The following is a 21581-nucleotide window of genomic DNA, read 5'->3' on the forward strand; positions in this document are numbered from 1 at the left end:
CGGTACACAGAGAGAGTTTTCAAAGTTTTAATAATATAACTTAACAATAATCATATAACTTTCTTCCCAAACGGTGCCTGTGACAGGGCAGTAAAACGGTAGCAATATGGTAGCAACACGCTAGCAACATGGTAGCAACACGCTAGCAACATGGTAGCAACACGCTAGTAACACAGTATAACAGGTCTGGTAAAACAGGTCTGGTAAAAGAACATACTGGTAAAAATCACGGTAAGCCGTCTTCATCTTCCTCCTTTGAACTGAAGCCATCAAAGTCATCTTCCTCAGTGTCGGAATGAAACAGTGTCATATAGACGTAGTCACACACTCCCTCAGCCTCTCTCTCGCTGTCACTGTGCCCTCCTCTCCGTCACGCAGCAGACCGGCTTTTCGGAAGCTGTTGGTGATTATGATTTTTTTGACGCTCCCCCACGATGTCAGAATCCACTTGTGAAAAAGTTGCCTTTCGCATGCGGCCAGTTTTAGTGAAAGATTTCTCGCCGCTGGTCATCCAATTCTCCCATTCAACACGGAGCGCCACTTTAAATGCACGATTCACACTAATGTCAAGCGGCTTCAAATACTTCATTGTGCCCCCAGGAATCACAGCTGGAATGGAATTTGCCCTGCGTCATATGCCTTTCTTTTTGCATTTTCCATGATGAGGGTATGTTCACGCTAATTTAATTTATGCACAAGACAGGAAGTTGCAGTCTTCTTCGACGCATATATTCCACAGGTCTTAATCTTACCTTTTCTACTCGAGCGCCCCTAGCGGCCGCATCACTGAATAAGCCACAGGGTTGAAAATTTTGGAAAAAAGTAGCGGCTTATAGTCCGGAATTTACGGTAAGTCTTCTTGTCCACATACATCATGTTTAACAGCATGGTAAATCCTTATGGTTTCTAACTTTTCTATAATTTGACTTTATTAATGAAAGTTGAACCCTTATTAACATATCTGAGCAAGAATCAGCCATAAAATTAGATTCCATATTTTACCTGGTCAAGGTTTGTATTGGGCGTGACTGACTAAATTTTCGACTGTGTTGAAAGCCATCTTGAACCTAACATGTAATGTGTTTTACACTCCTTTTACCACTAGATAACAGTACAATGTCCTTGTAAGTGGATACCAGTCCCTTGTAGCATTTAGCATACAATCTTGTTAAAGTTTGCCTGCTATTCGTGGACTTCATAAAACTTTGTGGATAAATAATTTTAAATGATTAATTATTTTAAGTTTACGCAGTTTCATGTACTCTTCATGTAGATATGCTGCGTGCACATCGAACGGGAAAAATTTGCGTTGCTACACTCATTCGCGGGGCTTTCTGTCGCTTTTGTACTACCTGTCGACTTTTTTGTCGCGCGAGGAGAGGGGAGTGGAGTGGAGCGAGCTTGCTGTTGAAGGAACCTAAAAAAAACTTTTGCGTCAAACTAGTTCCTAGTGTATTCATTATTGTTAAATGATAACCCTTTCCACAACATAGTGAAACAATTGATTTAATCCAGACAGAGAGTGGAAAAGTACTCAAGGCCTTGGACCACTGTTACTACCATGAGTAGCAGCAACAGTGACAATGTTTCCAGTTCTTATACACTTTTGAGGTATGGTCTCACTGAGTGGAAGTCTATGTGTGTGAGAGCGTGCACGTGTATGTGCATACGTGCGTGTGTGTGTGTGTGTGTGTGTGTGTGTGTGTGTGTGTGTGTGTGTGTGTGCATTCAAAGGTCATTGTCCGTGAATCAGTCTTTGTTGAGAGGACGAAATCAGAGAGTCCTTAATGCCGGTTGAGTGTTTTGGTTGCAGAAGCTTTGTTGAAGAAGATGAAGTCAGGGAGTCATCAATGCTGGTTTAGTATTTTGATTGCAGCAGCTTTGTTGAAGGAGACGAAGTTAGAGAGTCATCAATTCTGGTGGAGCCATGGGCGGCGGAATCGTTCCTGTTGACTCAAATCCTCATTAGAATATCAAAGTTACATGGACACACTATTTTATTGATAGATTATATTTATAAAAGCACATATTTCCTTTACTGCACACTTTACGGTAGATCCGGAAAGAAGAGTATTGCTGAGAACTTTCACTTTTGTGGGATGTGTAGAAGAGAGAATATTTTCTCCTACAGCAATTTCTTTTTTAGACCCTCGCTTTGCGGCAATACTCGTCTGCCAAAAAAAAAAGTTTAAATATCACAATCAAGTGGCTGATACCGTGCTAAATACTGTGCTGTCCCTACCTTAGACGCTGAATGGTGGACCAGAATTTCCTCAAGACCGTCTGGAAGTCATTTTACATGGCCTCACTGAACTCCTCCCACACCCAAGTTTTTACCTCGGCAACCGCCAAAGCTGCACTCCGCTTGGCCAGCTGGTACCTGTCAGCTGCCTCCGGAGTAACACAGGCCAAAGAGGCCCGAAAGGAATCTTCTTCAGCTTGACGGCATCTCATCAGCGGGTTCGGGGATAGCCACCATGACAGGCACCAACCACATTAGGAACACAACTATAATCGTCTGCCTCAACAATGGAAGCACGGAACATGGTCCACTTGGACTCAATGTCCACTGCCTCCCCCAGGAAATTCTGCCGAAGGTGGGAGTTGAAGCACCTCCTGACAGGGGACTCTGCCTAACGTTCCCAGCAGACCATTATGATATGTTTGGGCCTGCCAGGTCTGATTGGCATCCTCCCCCACCATTGGAGCCAATACACTACCAAGTGGTGATCAGTTGACAGCTCCGGGGACACAAGTCTCTTCGGGCTTTGCTGGGCCAGGCTCCATGGGTGTAGGCCCAGCCAACAGGCACCTGCCAACGAGCCCCACCTCCAAACCTGGCTCCAGAGGGCGGCCCCGGTGAAAAGCAGATCCAAATGTCTTCTTCATCATAAGGTGTCTGTGAGCCGTACTTAGTCTGGAACCTCGCCTTGGACCTGTTTGTCATGGGTGACCCTAACAGGGGCATAAACCCCCACCAACTTAGCTCCCAGGATCACTGGAACACGCAAAACCCTCCACTATGATAAGGTGATGGCTCACAGAGAGAAGAATTGTTATAATTGTCTGTATTCTTCATTGCCTTTTGCAAGACAACCTATTGATGGCACATTATATTTTGAAGTTTTGAAATCAGTTTCTATTTAAGCATAACCTATGCAGTTTGTATTAATTTTTTTTCCCCTTACTGTACTGCACGTGAACCAAGTAAACACAACACCAGCCACACTCTAAACGGATTTGTCATGTTTACCCCAGAAATGGTCATATACAAATTGGTCATTATTACTACAATATTTGTTTATTTGCCCCCAACCTGCAAAGAGATGATCACATGGGACCCTATTGTTTAACACCCCCTCACACCTGGAAGAGTGGTCAATGTGTCTACACCACAGACTTCACTGTTATTAATACTGAAGTCTGTGCCTACGCCACATTTAATGTGGGAGGACATCAGATTACCCACACAGGAATTCTTGTTGGCCAGATTTTAACCCTGGATCTTTGTGTTTGGACGGAACTACACTAACCAGTCAGCTATAGTGCTAAATGGATTTCACTACATAACCACTCAAGATAATGGACGGATATAAAATATGGAACGTTACAACAAGTCTGGAACGTAGTGGCCATCAGGAATTTGGGGGAAATGTATGGAATTTTGCTAATGGCCGTTCAGGATGTAGCCGGTCTGGCCGCATAAATGCTATTCGCTATAGTCAATTGCAGCGGTGACAGGAAATGTGTCTGCAGAGTGGTGGAGGAAAAAAGTGTAACAGGTTTTAACAGGAAACCTGCTACCAGATCATACGGTTGCTGTCTGCTTAACACGCTATCGTGATAAGTGGGCATCAGCATTTTAGAGTGTGCAAGAGAGCCGCATTTTCAGCTTGTGAGTGCGTATCCCAGCCTGCATGGGAGGGGCTCCTCTTTTGCCAAGTGCGGAGGCAGCAGCGTGAGTGTTTGTGCATGTGTGTGTCCGTGCTTGCACAGAGAATCGGCTTCGTGAAAGAGGACAAGACGAACGTTTTCGATTAGGAGGAATTGTGAGGGAACCGCCGACCACCGAGATGGCAAGCTGCGCATTGCAGCAGTGAGAAAGGTGTGTTGACGCATAATTCTATCCTGTCATCCTAGACCTAAATTTAAATCCTGGAGGAGAGATTTACGAGTGCGCCGGCGCACCTTCATTCGACATTTTTATTTTTTTGGTCGCGTTTCATTCATTGGAGATGAAAGTGAGTTAGTGGAGGATTTTTTCAAGCATTTCATTTGGTGAAAAAGGCATTGAAGCGCCAATGCGCGCCGTTTGACGCATCCTGACACGGAAAACGTCACCTGAGCAAGTCGACAATTTGATAGCAGTCGTTCCGCTGCAGATCTGGAGCCATGACAAGCGCCCAGCAGGTTCCACGGCCGGCCTGCTGACGGTACCGGGCCAGAATGGGAGAAGGGTCTGTCACTGTCAAGATCTCGAAGCAGCCAATTTATCAATGGAGGAGGAGAGCGACACCCGCAAAATTAACAGCAGCTTCCTTCGCGATCACAACTATGCAACAGAAGGTATTTGAAATAAGAAGCCTTAACAGTTGGTGGATCTTTCCGATCGTCAACATCCAAATCATATGCCAATAGTACATGACCATCATAAAACACACCTTTTCATTAACTATTTCGCTTTTTTTTAAGTTCTTTATTATTTCAAAGGGTTACCAATGGCATATGATTTGGATGTTTTCATGCCCAGGAAAAATTTGGGCTTGAATGGTTTAACGTCACTTTCAACAATAGTTGCCATGGTTGGATTTTGGGTTGTGGGTTTATTTTGAGGGGTTATGTTTTCATATATGGTTCTGCACCTGCTACTCTCGTGCCTCCCTGCGTTAGTTTTGATTTAGTCCACCCGTCTGTTACCTGCCCCTCGTGTCCTCCAATCCGCTCCCTTTGCCTGTTGTCCCTGCCCAGCTGCCGTGTGTTTGTTTAATTAGAGTTGAATGTATTTAAACCTGGTTTTCGTTACAACCCGCGTCGGAACATTGTCTTGTCATGTCGTGTCATATTGTCTCTGTTGCGTTTTTGTAGTCCCGTCTCGCCCTTCGTTCCTCATCTCTGTGTTTACCTGCCAGCCTGCCCGTAGTGTTTGCTTTCTGCTTTGCCAGCCTGCCTGCGCCCTTAGTTCAAGTTTTTTGCCACCCTGTTTTTCCCGCTTTCGTTCCCGTTCGTTGTCAATAAATATGGATTCCTTCAAGCCCCTGTCTCGACGCTCCCCTGCTTTTGGGTCCTCCTCCTCTGCAACCTCGCCGGCCTTCACACCCGCTGCGCACCCCCGTGACAATAGTAAATCATTTATTTGATTCTAATTACAGTGGGCCCCCGTGTTATGAGATTAATCCGTTCCGCGGTTGGCCTCGTATGGCAAATTCACCGTATGGCGGCCAATCCAAACTTATGTTAAATAGCTAATGTGTTTAGTGCCCCAGGCAAAACATCAAAATTGTACATACATAATAACAATTGGTACCAAAATAGTATAGTATAAAATAATGCTATCGAAGTATTGGTTTCAAGTTGCTACTGGGAGTTAAAACTACTATTTAACGCTGCAGTATACTGTTGGTAATATCCATCCATCCATTTTCTATAAATATAATGTTGGGACTAAATATGCAGGGATGTTCAGCCTGTTAAAGAGAGAATTTGCAGTTGGTGGACATTTAAAAAAAAAAAAAAAAAAAAAAAAATATATATATATATATATATATATATATATAAGAAAATTTAAGTATCATATTACCACCATATACCTGCGCCTTATAGTCCAGTGCTGCTCATCTGTGCCAAAAGATGTTTTTTTTTTTTGCTCAATTTTTGTTTCTGCGGTTTATAGTCCGGAAAGTACGATACTTTAAAATGACTGTAAGAAGAAAAAAAATAATGTATTACAGTTTTGAAGTAACTTGCCCAACACTGTTCAAGTGGCACTATGTGGCGAGGGAAGTGTTATGAACTTTCTGCAGTGAATAAAGGAGGGGACCTGGAGGTATGATAATTTGGTATTGTCTGACTTCATGTTACTTCGGGAAAGCAAGCAAAGGGCAGATGCCCGCACACCCACTCATGATATATGAGCTCTGACGAACATAAAGCAATAAAATGTGACGGAACTTTTCATGCGGGGGTCCAAAAGTGTAGCCCCGGGCCGTTTGCTTTGGTACAGGCAAGCTGAGCTGCTTCTACTGTCATAAGCGGGAGCATTAAAGATTGGGAGCTCTCTGATATGGGTTCTGACCCAGCATTCAGTTTGACTAAGGGTTCACATCACTCATCGCCTTGTAATTGAATGAATAAGCTGCACAAATGAGAGAAAGTGGGGGGCAGGGGAGAGACAGGGTTAAGGAATAGGTGTCCTAACAACAGATCTTCAAGCCATAAAGAATCTAAAAAGAATACCAAAGAACACATTATGCCAGGTCCTGCCTCCTTGCAAGAAGGTCAAGAGAAAATTTCCCTTCAATATACAATGGACCCACTGTATACTGAAGGGAAATGTTGGCGCACCCTGAGCAACTGCCTATCTTGCTTAATGGGCAAGCTGGGCCTGTATACTTTACCTGGAATGTTTCACATGATCTTTTTTTAAATTGAAATCAACACCCCACATCTCCTTCCAATCTTTTATTTACATTTCATAAGTACATCTCGCATCTCTGTGAGTTATTTATTTTATTTTTTTTTTATCTTTATTTTTTTGTGCATTGCTGATCAATGTATTGTGGTGGTGGGAGTGTGCAGCTTTACAGGGTCGATCATAGGCTCCACTGGGGCTACAATAGGTTGACAAGGTTGAAATACGCTGTTTTTTTGTAGATGACTATGAGCTGGCTATTTGGGATTCCACAGGCACACAGAGCAGGAGAGTGTGAAGCGAGGAGTGAACATGATGGATATCTTTATTTGTGCTGAGATGAAAAACTGGAACTTCCACCAGTTGGTGATTCCATCTGACTCCTTGAAATAAACCTCAGTCTTGTTTTTGTTTATCAAGAGAAAGTAGACACAGGTTGCCAACGGCTACCCAGCTTGTTGCCCTTCTGTGCCTTTCAAACACACCAATTCTACTTCCGTCACATTTTATTGCTTTACTGTATGTTCGTCAGAGCTCATATATCATGAGTGGGTGTGCGGGCATCTGCCCATTGGTTGCTTTCCCGAAGTAACATGAAGTCAGACAATACCAAATTACAAGAGCAGGTGTCCTGAAGTATATCTCAGCCTTTTGATTCACACATATGTTCTTTCAGGCCTTGTCCATTCAGACCACATACATAAGCCGACGCAAGGTGACCCAAGATGAACAGAAACTATGCAAAACACAAGAACAGAATCCCTCAAAATAAACCCATGCATGTGTGATGTGTGGAAGTTGTCTGCAGCCAACTTCAATACAGTAATTCCTCGTTTACTGGTTACGTTCCAAAAATAACACACGCAAAGTGAAATCCGTGAAGTGGTCAGCTTTATTTTTTTTTATTATTTTACAATGCAATACTGAACTATAGTCAAAGTCAATCTTATTGTCATTTTCTTCACATGTGCTTAACATACAAAGGAATCGAAATTGCGTTCCTCACTATCCTCTGCGTTTTACATGTACAATAACAAACTGCAGGTGCACAAGATAAGACAATCCTAAAACTAGATTCTTAACAATAGTAACATGCAGTAGCAGGGCTACTTTGCCTAGTGTTGCTAAACTAAAAACTGAAAACTAAAACTAAAAACAAAAACCAGGTGTGGCAAGAGTACCCCAAGACAAGACATAAGTAGCAACATATGACAAGACAACACAATCCCACACTATGAGACAAAGCAAGACAACTCTGAAATAAGTGTTTGTCTCAGCTGTGTGCATTTGAGGTAGTTGGTAAAGTTCTAAGTGTAATCGCTAGTGCAATAGAAGTATAATTATAAATAAATATGGCAGCAGCAAGTCTTTGCAAATTTCACAAGTGCATGAGCAAAGTGTGAGTTTAGGTGGGGGTGGGGGGGGGGGGGGGGGGGGGGGGTCCAATGACCTAAACTTGGTCTGCATTGTAGAGCCTTCCTGTTATAGTCAGTGCAGCTCCCGCCCCACACGATGATGCACCTGGTGAGGATGCTTTCGCTGGTTCCTCTGTAGAATGTGGTCATGATGCACTTGCCCACTTCAGTTTGCGCAGGAAGTAGAGACGCCTCTGTGCTTTCTTGGCCAGAGATGCAGTGTTTGTGTTTGTGGTCCAGGTGAGGTCATCGCTGATGTGCACCCCCGGGAACTTGATGCTGCTCACCCTCTCCATTGCAGCACCGTCGATGATCAGTGGGGGATGTTGGGTGTGGCCTCTCTGGAAGCTGACAACCATCTCTTTGATCTGTAGTTTACTGTGCATTCGTGTGTCAATCAGGTGAAGAGGAGAGGGCTGAGCACACAGCATTGTGGGGCCCCCGTGCTCAGGGTGATCCTGCCCCTGGCTGTCGCTGTTCTCAGAGCTGATTTTACCCCAACTTTGAAGGCCTTGTCTCTGGCCCTCAACAGCCTGTGGACATCTCCTGTTAGCCATGGGTTCTGGTTGGCCCGTGTGATAATCCTCTTGATGTGGGTCACGTCGTCCATGCATTTGGTGATTGAGGAGATCACTGTGTCTGTGTACTCCTCAATATCTGTGATGCCGTTGTAGGGGGCTACTTCCTTAAAAATTTCGCAGTCTGTTGAGTCAAAGCAGTCCTGTAGGGCTGAGGTCGTCTCCTGTGGCCACACCCTTACTTCTTTCAGTGCAGGTTTGATGATTTTCACTCTTGGTCTGTATGCAGGCTCTAGCTGCTAGAGCCTGCATACAGACCAAGAGTGAAAACCTACCTCTGACCACCTCACTATTATGCTAGAGTCTAGCATAATAGTGAGGTGGTCAGAGGCACCAATGTGGGGGAAGGGGGTGGCTTAGTACGCTCCTTTGTGCTGAGTGTGAACACAGTCCAAAATGTTATGTCCTCTTGTTGCAAAATGGATTTGTTGATAAAATATGGGAAGAACAGTTTTGAGATCAGCATGGTTGAAATCTAAAGCAAGGATGATGAAGCCATCTGGTTGTGCTGTTTGTTGTTCACTGATAGCCTGATAGAGTTTGTTCAGCGCCGCACCTCTGTTGCTGTTGTTAGTTGGGGGTATATAGGAAGCAACCAGCAGGATTGAACTTATTTCCCTTGGCAAGTAGAAGGGCGACCACTATAAAACTATAGAATATAACCAAAAATCAAATACAGTTTTAAAGCCCAAAATTAGTAATTAGTAAATAATAAGTAAGTAATTAGTAATAAGTAATTAGTAAATATAGTAATACAAGGTTGGAAACATTGTCACTCTCGTATTTCACAGTCCCAACTGTGCCCCTTTGTCCTGACTCCGCACATTGTTATGGGTAGTTGTTGGCGCTCTTTCATTTTCAGAGCAAGAAGATTTTTTTAAACAGATATGCCCGGACATCGAAATAAAGTCACACCTCTTATATCATAACAATACACTTGAAATGTCAATTTATTACAAAAGAAATCGAGGTAAAACTCAGATTTCCAAAGCTACGCATTTCTCCGTTGCTGTCTGTGTGCCTACAAAGTGTGTGCGTTTGCTCTTGGCACGCTTACGAGTAATGTGATCGGCTCCCAGTGACCAAGCTGCCAATCAATGTGCTTACTAGCACATTGGTAACGTGTGAGCGTGTGCGGAGCTGAGCGCACAGAGCGGTTACAGAAGAGACACAGGAGAGATGAAAGCAAGCTTTTGGATCCTCTTCCCTTTTGTAATAAATAGACAAGTGTTAAACCAATACAGTACAGCGTCAAAATTTTATTTCAAGACAACAGTAAAGCCCCTGAGCCTATCAGGATTCAGCGCACAATGCACTGTAAAATATATACACACTGTAAAACATCCGTGAAGCAGCGAAGCCGTGATAGATGAACCGAAATAGAGCAAGGGATTACTGTAATGCCTAATATGCATATCATATTTAATCTTAAATTTAGGGAAATTACATTTGTTTGGTTTAAACCTGAGTAATCAACTCAGTGATTTCTATGGTGTTATCTGCAAGTTAAAGGCACTCAGGCACAGATAAATTAAATCAATCAAATTATGCTGGAAAAACCTCCACAATTTTGTTTGGTACAGGCTACCCCTGCTAAATGGGGTTTCTTACCCTGTGTTACGGCGGGAGGAGAGAGGACCCAAGAGCACGCACAATTGGTAAGGGCAAAGGCAGAGCGTTTATTAAACAGAAGGTGCAGGTGGTCGTGGGAGCCGACGAGAGCATGGCGAAGAGGTCTGGGGGGGTTCCGGGGTCAGGAGAGGGGTTTGGCTGGGGGCCGGGCAAAGGAAGAGAGACGGGAGGGGGGCTCGGGCAGACAGGTTAAGGCGGCAGGCAAGCGGGCGGTCAAAGGCAGGCAGGGTCGAAATACCAAAAATCCGGTTAATTCGGCAGGCAATCGGATGGTCAGGAACAAACAGGGTCGGGCAATGGGCAGGCTGGCAGGAGGAATCGCTGGAAAGCTCGGCGTGGCACATAGAGACAATCTGGCAGGTTGTGAATGGAAGTGACCAGGCTTTATACTGGGTGGGTGAGTGGTCCAGGTGTTAGTGTTTGGGGCTGATAAGCAGGAGGGCTGAGTAGGTGAGGCTGGAAGTGAGGTGGCTGAACTGTGACACCCTGGTAGAAGATAAAATCAACGTGAATATAGACCTAGACCTTTGTCCAAAAAAATGTAACTAACGACAATAGCATTATCTTTATTAGCCTAACTAGCTAACATTAGCCAAGCTAACTAGTGAATAACCAAAGTTATAATGGCGGCGGCGTTTAGCTAATTTACCTTGTCGTGCTGTCTGAGATTCGACGGAGAGTTTTTGAAGGTAACCACCCCATGAGGTTTTTGCTTCCTCAATGAATGTGAACGCGAAGAAATCCTTCAAATAAGGCTATGGGTGAGGGTGAATGGCTGTGGGCTTTACCCTCTTGAGCCTGTGCTTATTTGGCTTATTTGTCCCTGTCTTATTCAACGATAGCTTCTAGCAAAGGCTACCTACTGCTATCTTATCTGCTCTCCAGGTTATGTAGTGCTGACAGTTGTGGGACATCCCTGCGTTTTTTTGTAATTTAGCGGCAGCCAGGCTGATTGGTCAAACATGGTTTATGTAGTTTGGGCAAAGATGCTGAAAGAAAAGTAACAAGGCCTTTTATTGTGAATTGTTAAAAATGTAAAAAAAAAAAAAAGAAAAAGTAATGAGGCCTTTTTTAAAATGTAGCAAGTAAAAAGTACAATATTTTGTTGTAAATGTGGGGAGTAAATGTAAAAAGTTGTCAAAAAATACTTATAAAAGTACAAAGTAGAGGCAAAATTTACTTAAGTACAGTAACTAAGTATTTGTACAAAGTATTTGTATTTCTGCACTTCCCATCACTCTTGAAAACGCTTAAAGAAATTACTGGTCAAAAATAATGTATAAAAGTGAACTGTAAACTGTGAAACTTGGTATAAAATGACATCCAAAATCAGTATTTTAAAGTTATGCCAAAGCAATATTAAATGATCATTTTAAATACCAGTGTTTTACTGCATTTAAGATACATTTTTCAGAATTAATATGACATTGTCCAAACAGATTTCAGCTTGTATGTGTTGTTATACAAGCAGAAATTTCCCAAGGTCTTCAGACTCAGATTTGTAGGCCCCATAAAATTAAAAGATGACATAGATTCAGTATTTTTTTAAGAATTTGAACATATCAGACTTTGCCATGGGGGACTGAATGGCCATAGACGACTGTACATTAGTGGAAAGTCATTTTCAACGGTGACTTGAAGAAAAAAAATCCAAACACAAGTTTTTCACTGATGTTCTGTTTTGTTGTCAATCTTTGTTTTGTTAGGTGAAGCCAGAATATAAATAATTTACAGCAAACACAAATTTATTTAATTAAAATATTAAATATTGACAAGACTATAAATCACTTTGGGCTTCAGCCAATAAAATATGAATTCCATCAGTTCATGAGGTGGATCTTCTTGTTTGACTGAGAAGAACTCATTTAGGGGTTCCATCTTGAGTTTCGGCATCACTGACCTTTGCTGTCTGATCATAATGTGAAATGACAATAGCTCGTTTTGGTGTGTAAACTTGCTAATTGCTTTTCTTGTCAGGTTTCCGTGGCATCTTGGTGAGGGATGAAGTAAGGTGGACCCAAAAATGCAGGAAAGCTTGGAGTTGAGGTGCTCAAAAAGAGGATTTATTATCACGCACGGAACAGGCAAAACATAAACGACACAGTATACAAAAAGTAACTAAGAGAAAAAAGGCAACAGGGAGGCAAAGGACTTATTGGGGCAAAGAACACACAACTAGCTAAGACATAGATGTTGACAATGACCCGACAACTAGCTCAACGCAAACTGAGGGCTTAAGTAGACTTCAAACTTAACAACGAGACATGAAACAAAAGGCAGGGAGAAGCTGATTGGAGGACACGAGGACGGAAGGTAAATGCAGACAGGTGGACCAAATCAAAGTTAATGCTGGGTGACATGAGATTAACAGAAACAGGAACTGTGCAAACTGAAAAGAACTCCCCAAAATAAACCCACAATCAAAACCCAACAGAACATGACATGTGTCTCTTCGATGACTTCATGAGTTAGCAAGAGTGAGGAGCAAGAAATGACGGCGGGGGTTAAAAGGTTGAAAAGAAATCTTAGATGTTAAATGCTATCTGCTAATCTGATTTATGCGCCAATGGTTCTGTCCTGACTGGTATGTGCGTGTGTGTGTTCGTGTGTGTGTGTATGTGTATGCGCCCATGTGAGGTGGAGACCTCATGCACATTAGTGATTGGCTGGTGTTTTTGATTTGATTAGATTAGATTAGATTCAATTTTATTGTTATTATACAAGTCACAGGTACAAGGCAACAAATGCAGTTAGGATCTAACCAGAAGTGCTTAGCAGCATATAAGTACTTATGTACAACAGGATATAACAGAATATAACAGTATAGTAGTGCAAAGTATAAACTATATATATGGCTATGTTCAGAAAGACATGGATGTCCAACGTACACACTATAACAGGCTATGACTAAGAAACAGTACGAGTATTTAGCAGTATATAGCAGTATAACAGTGCAAAGTATAGAACATATGCAAAGTAAAGAAGCTGTTCCTGAACTTGGTGGTTCTTGTCCATAGGCTACTGTAGCGCTTCCCAGAGGGCAGGAGGGTAAACAGCCTATGTGCTGAGTGGTAGAAGTCCTTTATTATGTTTGTGTATTTGGGTTTGCAGTCGTAGGTGAAGAGTGTCATGATTAGGCATAGCGACGCAAGGAGGTACGGGACGTGGGAGAAGTGGAACCAATAAAATAGCTGGACTGAGAGGGATGAGACTCAAATATTGAAGGTTTCATTTCCAAACTGAGGCGGCAGGAGATGAAACAAAGAATAATACAAAGTACAAAAAAAAAAACAGTAGTCGGTCATGACCTGGATTCCTTGCCATATGCGTCGGGGGTTGGAGTTGGAGAAGTGCTCCTCCACTCTCAGCTTGTAGCTGTGCTTGGCCTGTTTGATGCCCCGTTTTAGGTCAGCCCTGGCTGCACTGTAGGCTTGTGCGTCTCCAGATCTGAAGGCGATGTAGACCAACATCCCAGCAGTAGACCAACATCCCTGTTCATCCAGGGCTGCTGGTTGGGGTACATTGTGATCTCTTACTCGGTGGTGACGCCATCTGTGATTGAAGAGGTGTACCACTCAATGTCAATATGGGAGTGAATGGTTGCTTGAGTAGCAAACATATTCCAGTCTGTGTGCATGAACTGGTCCTGTAACACAGAGTCTGCCCCCAAAGGCCACACTTTTATTGTTCTCACTGTGGGTTTCACACATCAGATGAGTGGAGAGTACTTAGGGGATAGAAAAAGAGAAAGGTGGTCTGACTATGTGGGGGAGGGGTGTTACTCTGTAGGCTCCAGATATGTTTGAGTAAACATGGTCCAGTGTCTTGTCTCCACTGGTGTGGCAGGAAACATGTTGGTGGAACCTGGGGAGGTCTGTCTTCAGGTTGGAGTGATTAAAGTCACCCGCAACAATAAAAGCAGCCTCAGGGTGTTTTGTTTGTTGTTTGCTAATGGCTGCATGTAGTTCCTTCATTCAATCAATCAAATCAATCAATCAAATTTTATTTATATAGCCCTAAATCACCGAAGTCTGCAAGCTTAGCTTTAGCTTCCACTGGCGTGTAAACAGCAGTGACAATGACCGATGTAAGTTCCCTTGGAAGGTGGTAAGGTCAAGATTTAACCATGAGAAACTCCACATTGGGTCAGCAGTGACTCTCGGTAATTACAGAGTTAGTGCGCCAAGCCTTGTTTATATAAATGCACAAACCTCCGCCTCTGGTTTTACCGGAGCCGTCCGCAGTCCTGTGCGCCCAATGGTTGTAGCGTCCTGCTAGCTCGTTAGCACTGTCTGGGTAACTGCTGTTAAGCCACGTTTCGGTCAAAATCATGCCATTGGAGTCAATAATCCGTTTGTTATTGGTGACGGAGAGTCGTAATTCGTCCAGTTTGTTGATGAGAGATCGAGGAAAATACTGGGTAATGGGAGCCGGTGTAGTGTTAGTTTTAGCTTAGTTTATAGTCCTCTGCACTTACTTCGCCTTTGTTTTCGATCTCGACGCCATCTACCCGACTTCCGCCCAGTCGGGTTGAGTGAGCAGCCTCCAGTGTCCTGGAGATCTCCGGGATGTGTCGAAGATCGGCGATAAAAAAGTTGCGTGACATTATTTCCAAAGGTTCCTGTCTGCTGTACGATTTTAGAGCAGCACTGTACTGGGTGAACAGGCCAGTGAGGAGCAGATAAATTACCAGTAGAAAACTAAATCCGGATGTCAGGGTTATCTTTAAAAGTAGACTAAGACAAGACCTGCTGCTAAACAGCAAAATAGTAACTCAGACCAGCCAAGATTGACTTTTCTAGGCAAAGAGAAAGGTTGGCGCACATTCTCATGCATTGCCAACAGCATTTTCGTCGCTCAAGCGTCCCCGCCTGCTTTTTATTCGTTCAGCAAAGCATTGCACATTACAAGACATAACAAAAAGAGCGAGCTGGGTGCCACCAACAGCTGGGCCAAGGTCCCAGCTCACACTTTCCTGCATTAGAAGCTTTATCTAAGGACTGGGGCGAGATGAACTAGGACTGCATAGATGGATAGCAATGCACACTATTCTAGACAAGAAATAAGAACAAAATGATAACAACTTAATATATGATTACCTTCACATCGGAGAGATGCTGAGGCTTGCGTTGTGCACTCGCCACCATAATGCTTCAATCATGCTTTTGCTAAACGCTATTAGTTGCCTGATTGAAATGTGATAGCCGCCCCCCACGTTTTGTCTACTGTAAATACGCTTTTACAATAAAGCATGCAAATCAACTAGTAAATGCACATTTCTGAGACACTTTGCCACACCGGAAATAATGGGAGTTGCTGGACCCAACAGACACTAAACACAAAGAATCAAATGAGGAAAAGGTTTAATAAAAAGGAGCACGTAACATGAGACCGGGATTAGAAAAGAATGAAATCAAAACACGACATGGGTCAAATGGAGAACAAATAGCGGTATAGACAAAAGGCGTCAATGAGAGTCTAGCACGTATGAAACAAAAACCCTGGGCGGCGGCGTCAACATAGTGCCGGATAAAAGTAGCAAAGTAAAGCACTCGGAAAAGACTCAAGGAAGAAAAACCGAAACAACAGAAAAGCCCCTGAGCCAATCAGGATTCAGAGCACAATGCACTGTAAAATTTATCCACACTGTAAAAAATCCATGAAGCAGCGACCCCGTGAAAGATGAACCGAAATACAGCGAGGGATTAGTGTATCGCAAAGCTTATTATTAAGTCAGGTAAAAAGAACATCAGTCCAGTCCAACCAACTGTATGGAGTCTTCTTAATGTTCCAGGGTCCTGCACAATCTATGCATATATTTGTGAGCCATTAGTGAAAGCCTTACCACTCACAAAGTAGGCCATCTTCCCTTCATCCCAAACTTGTTTAATCTTGGGCCACAATTGTCTATTTTTTCGATCCTCCTTCGTCAGGTCCTCAGTGAAGCGTAGGCTTTTGGTCTGAAGGAGCATATTATCCTTTGCCGCTTTCCACAGCTTCTCCATTAGTCTACGAGAAGTGAACCTGATGAAGACACTGCGAGGCTTTGGAATGTCTTGAATTTTTCTCCCTCCCTGTTGATGAACAACATCAACAGCATCAGGAAACTTATCTTTTTCAGCTCGTAGCACCTCCTGGCAAACCTTGATAACCAAAGCACACATATCTTCTTTTTCAACTTCTGGTAGTCCATGCAATCTCAGATTCCAACGTCGCCCATAACTCTCCAAGTCAGCCACACGCGCCAAACATCGCAAAACAGTCTCTTCATTTTCATCCATCCGTTTTTTAACGACTGTTATCTTTCCGTGTAATGTTTTTATCTCCGAACAGTGTCCACCATTTTTTTCGTTTGCGTCACTTCTTGAGTTAATTAAGTTGACCAGTGTGCGGACACCATCGTCAGATGCAAGGGCATTTCTGCATTGGTAAAAGAGGACAAAGTAGGCTTCTTGGATAGCGGAGGCTTACTTGAGTGACAGGCAGCGGTGGAAAGTCATCATTCGACAATTGTTCAGCGCCATCCATTCCGTTGTTGTAGTCATGGCCACTAACATTAGCAGGCGCTTGAGTTTCGCATTCCGGGCTTCTTTCACTTCTTGTTCCTGATTTAGGCATCTTCAGCGGAACCACAACTTAAACCCAGAATACAGTGAGGCCAAACTATTTTGGTTACAAGTTTGATTTTACCTGGAAACAGGATATAACCACGTTTTATGCTGAGAGCTCAACAAACACCGTCTCTTCACGCCGCCATATTGCTCGACCCCTCGTGCGTATGTGTGGCACAGCACACCCCTGACGCAGTGACGCATAGGGACATATTATGTCGCTTTAAATCGTAGTAAATGAGAATCCTGATTCTGATAATGTCACGGCCCAGACGTAGACAAGCAGGATGTGTACCCCGGAACACACAGGAGATAGAGAAGTGTAGACAAATAGGTTTATTAGCAGAAAAAGCAAACACCACATGAAAAATAAACAAAACTTGACCGGGTTGAATCCGGTCCATGACGTGATTTTTGTAAAGTGCAAAATTTAGCTTTTTTTTTTTTTTTGATAACTGAAAAACTTTAAATGTTTTATAATTTGTATTGATGTTGTGCTTGTATTATTTTGGACAGCATTAAAAGAATAATGAATCTAAAGTTGTTATATAAATGTATACCATGATTTTATTGGTCTGGCCCACTTGGGTATAGATTTTCTTCTATGGGGCCCGCAAGCTAAAACGAGTTTGACACTCCTGGTCTAGTCATGATCCAGTGTTGGATCTCATTCAAATGTGCAGTCTCACCAAATGTGTAATGTTGCATTCACATAACGCTTTGCCAGACTTGATTCACTGGTGTTTTGTCATGGGTGTTTACAGGCAACTAGCTGCCTTATTTATGTGCACCAGTGAAAGAGAGGGCTGTTGTTCGGTAGACAAGTATTGTACAGTTTACAGTGGGTCAGGAAAGGTGAGCACCACTGAGTACTTCCACATCATAGTTGGGACTGTGGCGGAGCCATTCTTTTCTCCTTATAGCACCTTTATTCTTTTTATGATTTCCATTTCCCTTTCTTCAACAGAAAGAAAAAAAAGAAAAAAAACTAATTTCAATGTCACAATCAAGTTGCTGATACCGTGTTTGATATTTTTGTTAATGCTGCACTACAGTTCAACAGCTAAAAGTTTGTAAAACAAGTAAATGCCAGGTATCACAAAGTACTCGTTCATCATTCCACAAGTCTGCTCTTATTAGGCTCTGTCCCCTTATTGAAAGCTTGGCTGGCCGTGTTTAAAGCTCCAGATGTCCACAGAAGAACTGCCATGATTAATTCCTGCCCTGTGTGGGTGACACTGAACATTACCAAAGCTGATTGGCTGTTGCGACATGAAGAGTGACAAGGTTCCCTTTAACCATGACAAAATGCCAAAATGAGCGTCATTTCTGCCGTGTTTCATCCCCCGTGTCTTCTTGTGTGCCCCAACACCCAATCACAAAATGAGCGTAATTTTGCGTCGCTTTTCCGTCCATACGCGTCTTTTACATCATGTTGCATGAACTACTACATTGATACCAATTCAAAACATGCCATTTTCTCCTTCCATGCATTTGGTGTGCATGCAGCATCATGATGGGGAAAGGAGAGCACTGTTGAGAACTTTCACTTCTTTTCTGGGATGTAGTAGAGCCAATCTTTTTTCCTACAGCACCTTTATTCTTTTTTTGCATTGCGTGTCCCTCGCTTTGCGGCAAAACTTGTCTGACAAAAAAAAAGTTTCAACATCATAAATGAGTTATAATTAAGTGGCCTGTTAATGCTGCACTATCACTGTCTTGGCACAGTAACTATGTACAGTTCAACCGCTGTTGAAAAACGGAAGTTAACTGTACATACCAAGTACCCTAATTTTGTCCATCAATCTACATGCCAGGTGAGTGCTCTTGCTAGGCTCAATTTTTTATTTGAAAGCTCAGCTGGCTGTGTTGTACAGCAGCTACCCTGATTCATTCAATGCGTGTGACATTGATTGTTCCCAAAGTGGATTGGCTGTTGTGACGAATGACAAAAGTTAACATTTTTAAATGAGTAAAACATGTCACGTCGCTTCATACGAGTCTTTTGCATCACCTATGTTCTTGAAAATTGCTACACTCTCAATACATGTTCTTTTTTTTAAACAGCCTGATATGGCGAGTGCACATCCACACTGACATTTGTCTTTCCTCTCTGTGTGCTGCAGCTGACATTATCTCAACAGTCGAATTTAACTCTTCAGGGGAGCTGTTGGCCACCGGGGACAAAGGAGGCAGAGTGGTTGTCTTCCAAAGGGAGCAGGAGGTAGAAAATACGCACAGATTATCATGACACTTTAATACACTTTTACAGAATTAACAAATTATATTGGAATGTAACCTGAAATGGTTATTTTAATTATACAAATATACACTGTTCCCAGGTCTCAAGTAGTTGCTTGACATTCTTTTACATTGTCCACAAGTCCTCATAGTTCCTCATAAATATACATGCTGATTTCCTGCATGAACTCCAGCAGCTTTGCTCTACTTTCGCTATGTAGGCTATGCGTAATGTGGGTAAATGCTTTGGTTGGCCAAAATTTAAGTTGGTATGTTGTCCCACAATGGCACAATCATCCAATTATAACTGGGCCCATCAAAAAGAAAAAGAATCCTACAAGGAAGAAAACACCACCCATGCTCACATGCTACACTTTTTTTTAGACTTGTACTAGTGTTTTAATTATCTGAGGTTAACAGGAAAAAGGTCAATCTGTAACTATTCAGTCTATTTTTACAATTTTGCAGGGTAAAAGTCAGCCCCATAGTCGAGGAGAGTACAATGTTTACAGCACATTCCAGAGCCATGAGCCAGAGTTTGACTACCTGAAGAGTTTGGAGATAGAGGAGAAGATCAACAAGATCAAATGGCTTCCACAACAGAACGCCGCCTACTTCCTGCTCTCAACTAATGGTCAGTCATTGAATCTAATGTTCAAAAAAAGAGGTTGGAGGCACATGTCTCACCTGAATGTGTTTGTGTTCTACTTGTTCAAGTGTGTACCACACCAACAGAAAGCTTTAAATTGTGTGTTCTGTGCATGACTACCACACTGCACATTGAAACACACGCACACCAAATCAAATCATCTCTGCGCTTGCGCTTTAACATTAGCCAAGGAGACATCTTGTGGCTGTCATGCATGGCTGCTATGGAAGCACGAGTAGAGGGGGCAGCAGATGGTGGAGGATCCTGTGGTGATGGCCTTGGCACACTGACACAATATACATGGTGGATATTGGAAGCAAAAATCCGTCAACAACGTGACTGCTGTCACCATCTAACTCATTGGAATAAGAAGATGAGATGTAACAATATTTATAATGCAGAATTGGAATATGCCCAGATGCCTCTTTCAGGTAAAGGAATGTTGTCCACTTGTAGATTGGTATCAATGACATCACAGCCTATGCAGCCTTCCATCATCATCAACCTACTGTACTACATGCCAGCTTGAATACCCCAACCCCCTTACATTTATCTCGGATACAAGATTGACTGTATAATGAGACCTTGTATTTGAAGTGTTTTTTTTTTTTTTTTTTTTTTTTTAAGACAAGACAGTGAAGCTGTGGAAGATCAGCGAGCGAGACAAACGGCCGGAAGGATACAACCTAAAGGATGACGACGGGCGCATCAGAGACCCGGCCACCATCACGTCACTACGAGTAAGCCGGCATGGGAAGAGCCCATCACTCACCTCATCATCAACATTTATATATACAGTGTTGATGAAAAATTAATGCTTAACCAAAATACAAAAGAAACTAAAAAAGGGTTGACATTCGGGGTAATATATCAAGCAAGAAGGCAAGGCAGGCATACGCTCAAAAACTAATGCATTTAAAGGGCTCAGAAATCAAACTTTTTGGAGCTTTCAACCATGTAAATTTTATACCCTGAACATTTCCTTCATTGATGCATTTCAAAGAATTAAATGCATATTCTGGACTCTCAGCAGATAACAAAGGCTTGTGAAAGGGATGATAATGATCACAGGCCCTCGTACTACCTCTGCATTATACCTGTACCAAAATATTCAAGACTAAATACAACCTCACCTTATCCGAGGAGACGTTCTGGTTTTTTATTTTTGGTTTCATTCCTGGGTTGGGGAGGCGAGACCTTGCACCAAGTCAGCCAAATGAACAACCATTTCATTAATTAGTTGGAAAGATTTACTGAAGAAAATGTCCAACTAGCAAACGTGGGTTTGGGAACACACAACCACATAATAACACTGTAGTACATGATTCACTCGGAACTATTGTTAAGAGTAGTGGTTTTCTGAGTGGTACTGATTTGATAGGAGGAGTGACTTACTGTGTGTGCTCTCTTGACATGTCTCTTGCTTTGCCATTAATGATTACTCCACAGTTAGTTTGTTTACTGTTGTTGTTTCGTTGTGGCAGTTAACTTTAGAAAGATATTGTGAAGGGGCCATGGGAGCCACATGCTGAGAGGTGAGGTTTCAGTGACAAGCTGTTCCACTCCCTGGTTAGAAATCCCATCACCACAAAAAAATTCAATATTTGTATTGAATTTGCAATGTGCCAAAGGTAAGATGCCATCATTTATATTCATATATTTAACTGTGGAAAGCTTGAAATAACATGATGTAGGCCTTTGGGGAAAAAAAGGAACAAGGAACAATAATTGATGAAAAATATTAACTATTAAGCAAAAATCTGAAAAAATAACAAGGTTCAGAGGAACAAAACACTAGTACATGAACATAACATAACATGACTTGAT

General features: G+C 42.5%; 1 protein-coding gene across 3 annotated transcripts in view; it reads left to right on the forward strand.

Annotated features, from left to right (window-relative positions):
• The first annotated feature begins 3786 nt into the window (after positions 1-3786).
• Positions 3787-21581, forward strand: part of ppp2r2ba (protein phosphatase 2, regulatory subunit B, beta a) — a 50639-nt gene continuing 32844 nt past the window's right edge. Inside the window, exons 1-5 of one of the 3 annotated variants that reach the window (XM_088430703.1) lie at positions 3787-4105; positions 4383-4566; positions 18991-19088; positions 19574-19739; positions 20382-20494. In XM_088430703.1, coding sequence (XP_088286829.1) covers positions 4497-4566; positions 18991-19088; positions 19574-19739; positions 20382-20494 — 447 coding nt within the window. In that variant the 5' untranslated portion in view covers positions 3787-4105; positions 4383-4496. Of the gene's footprint in view, positions 4567-18556; positions 18682-18990; positions 19089-19573; positions 19740-20381; positions 20495-21581 lie in introns of those variants that run through there. The other 2 variants (XM_088430702.1, XM_088430704.1) reach the window with 2 other exon arrangements.

Source organism: Hippichthys cyanospilos, chromosome 13 (genome assembly GCF_059441005.1).
Source record: "Hippichthys cyanospilos isolate Australia breed blue-spotted pipefish chromosome 13, RoL_Hcya_1.0, whole genome shotgun sequence".
In the NCBI taxonomy this organism is placed as follows: domain Eukaryota; kingdom Metazoa; phylum Chordata; class Actinopteri; order Syngnathiformes; family Syngnathidae; genus Hippichthys; species Hippichthys cyanospilos.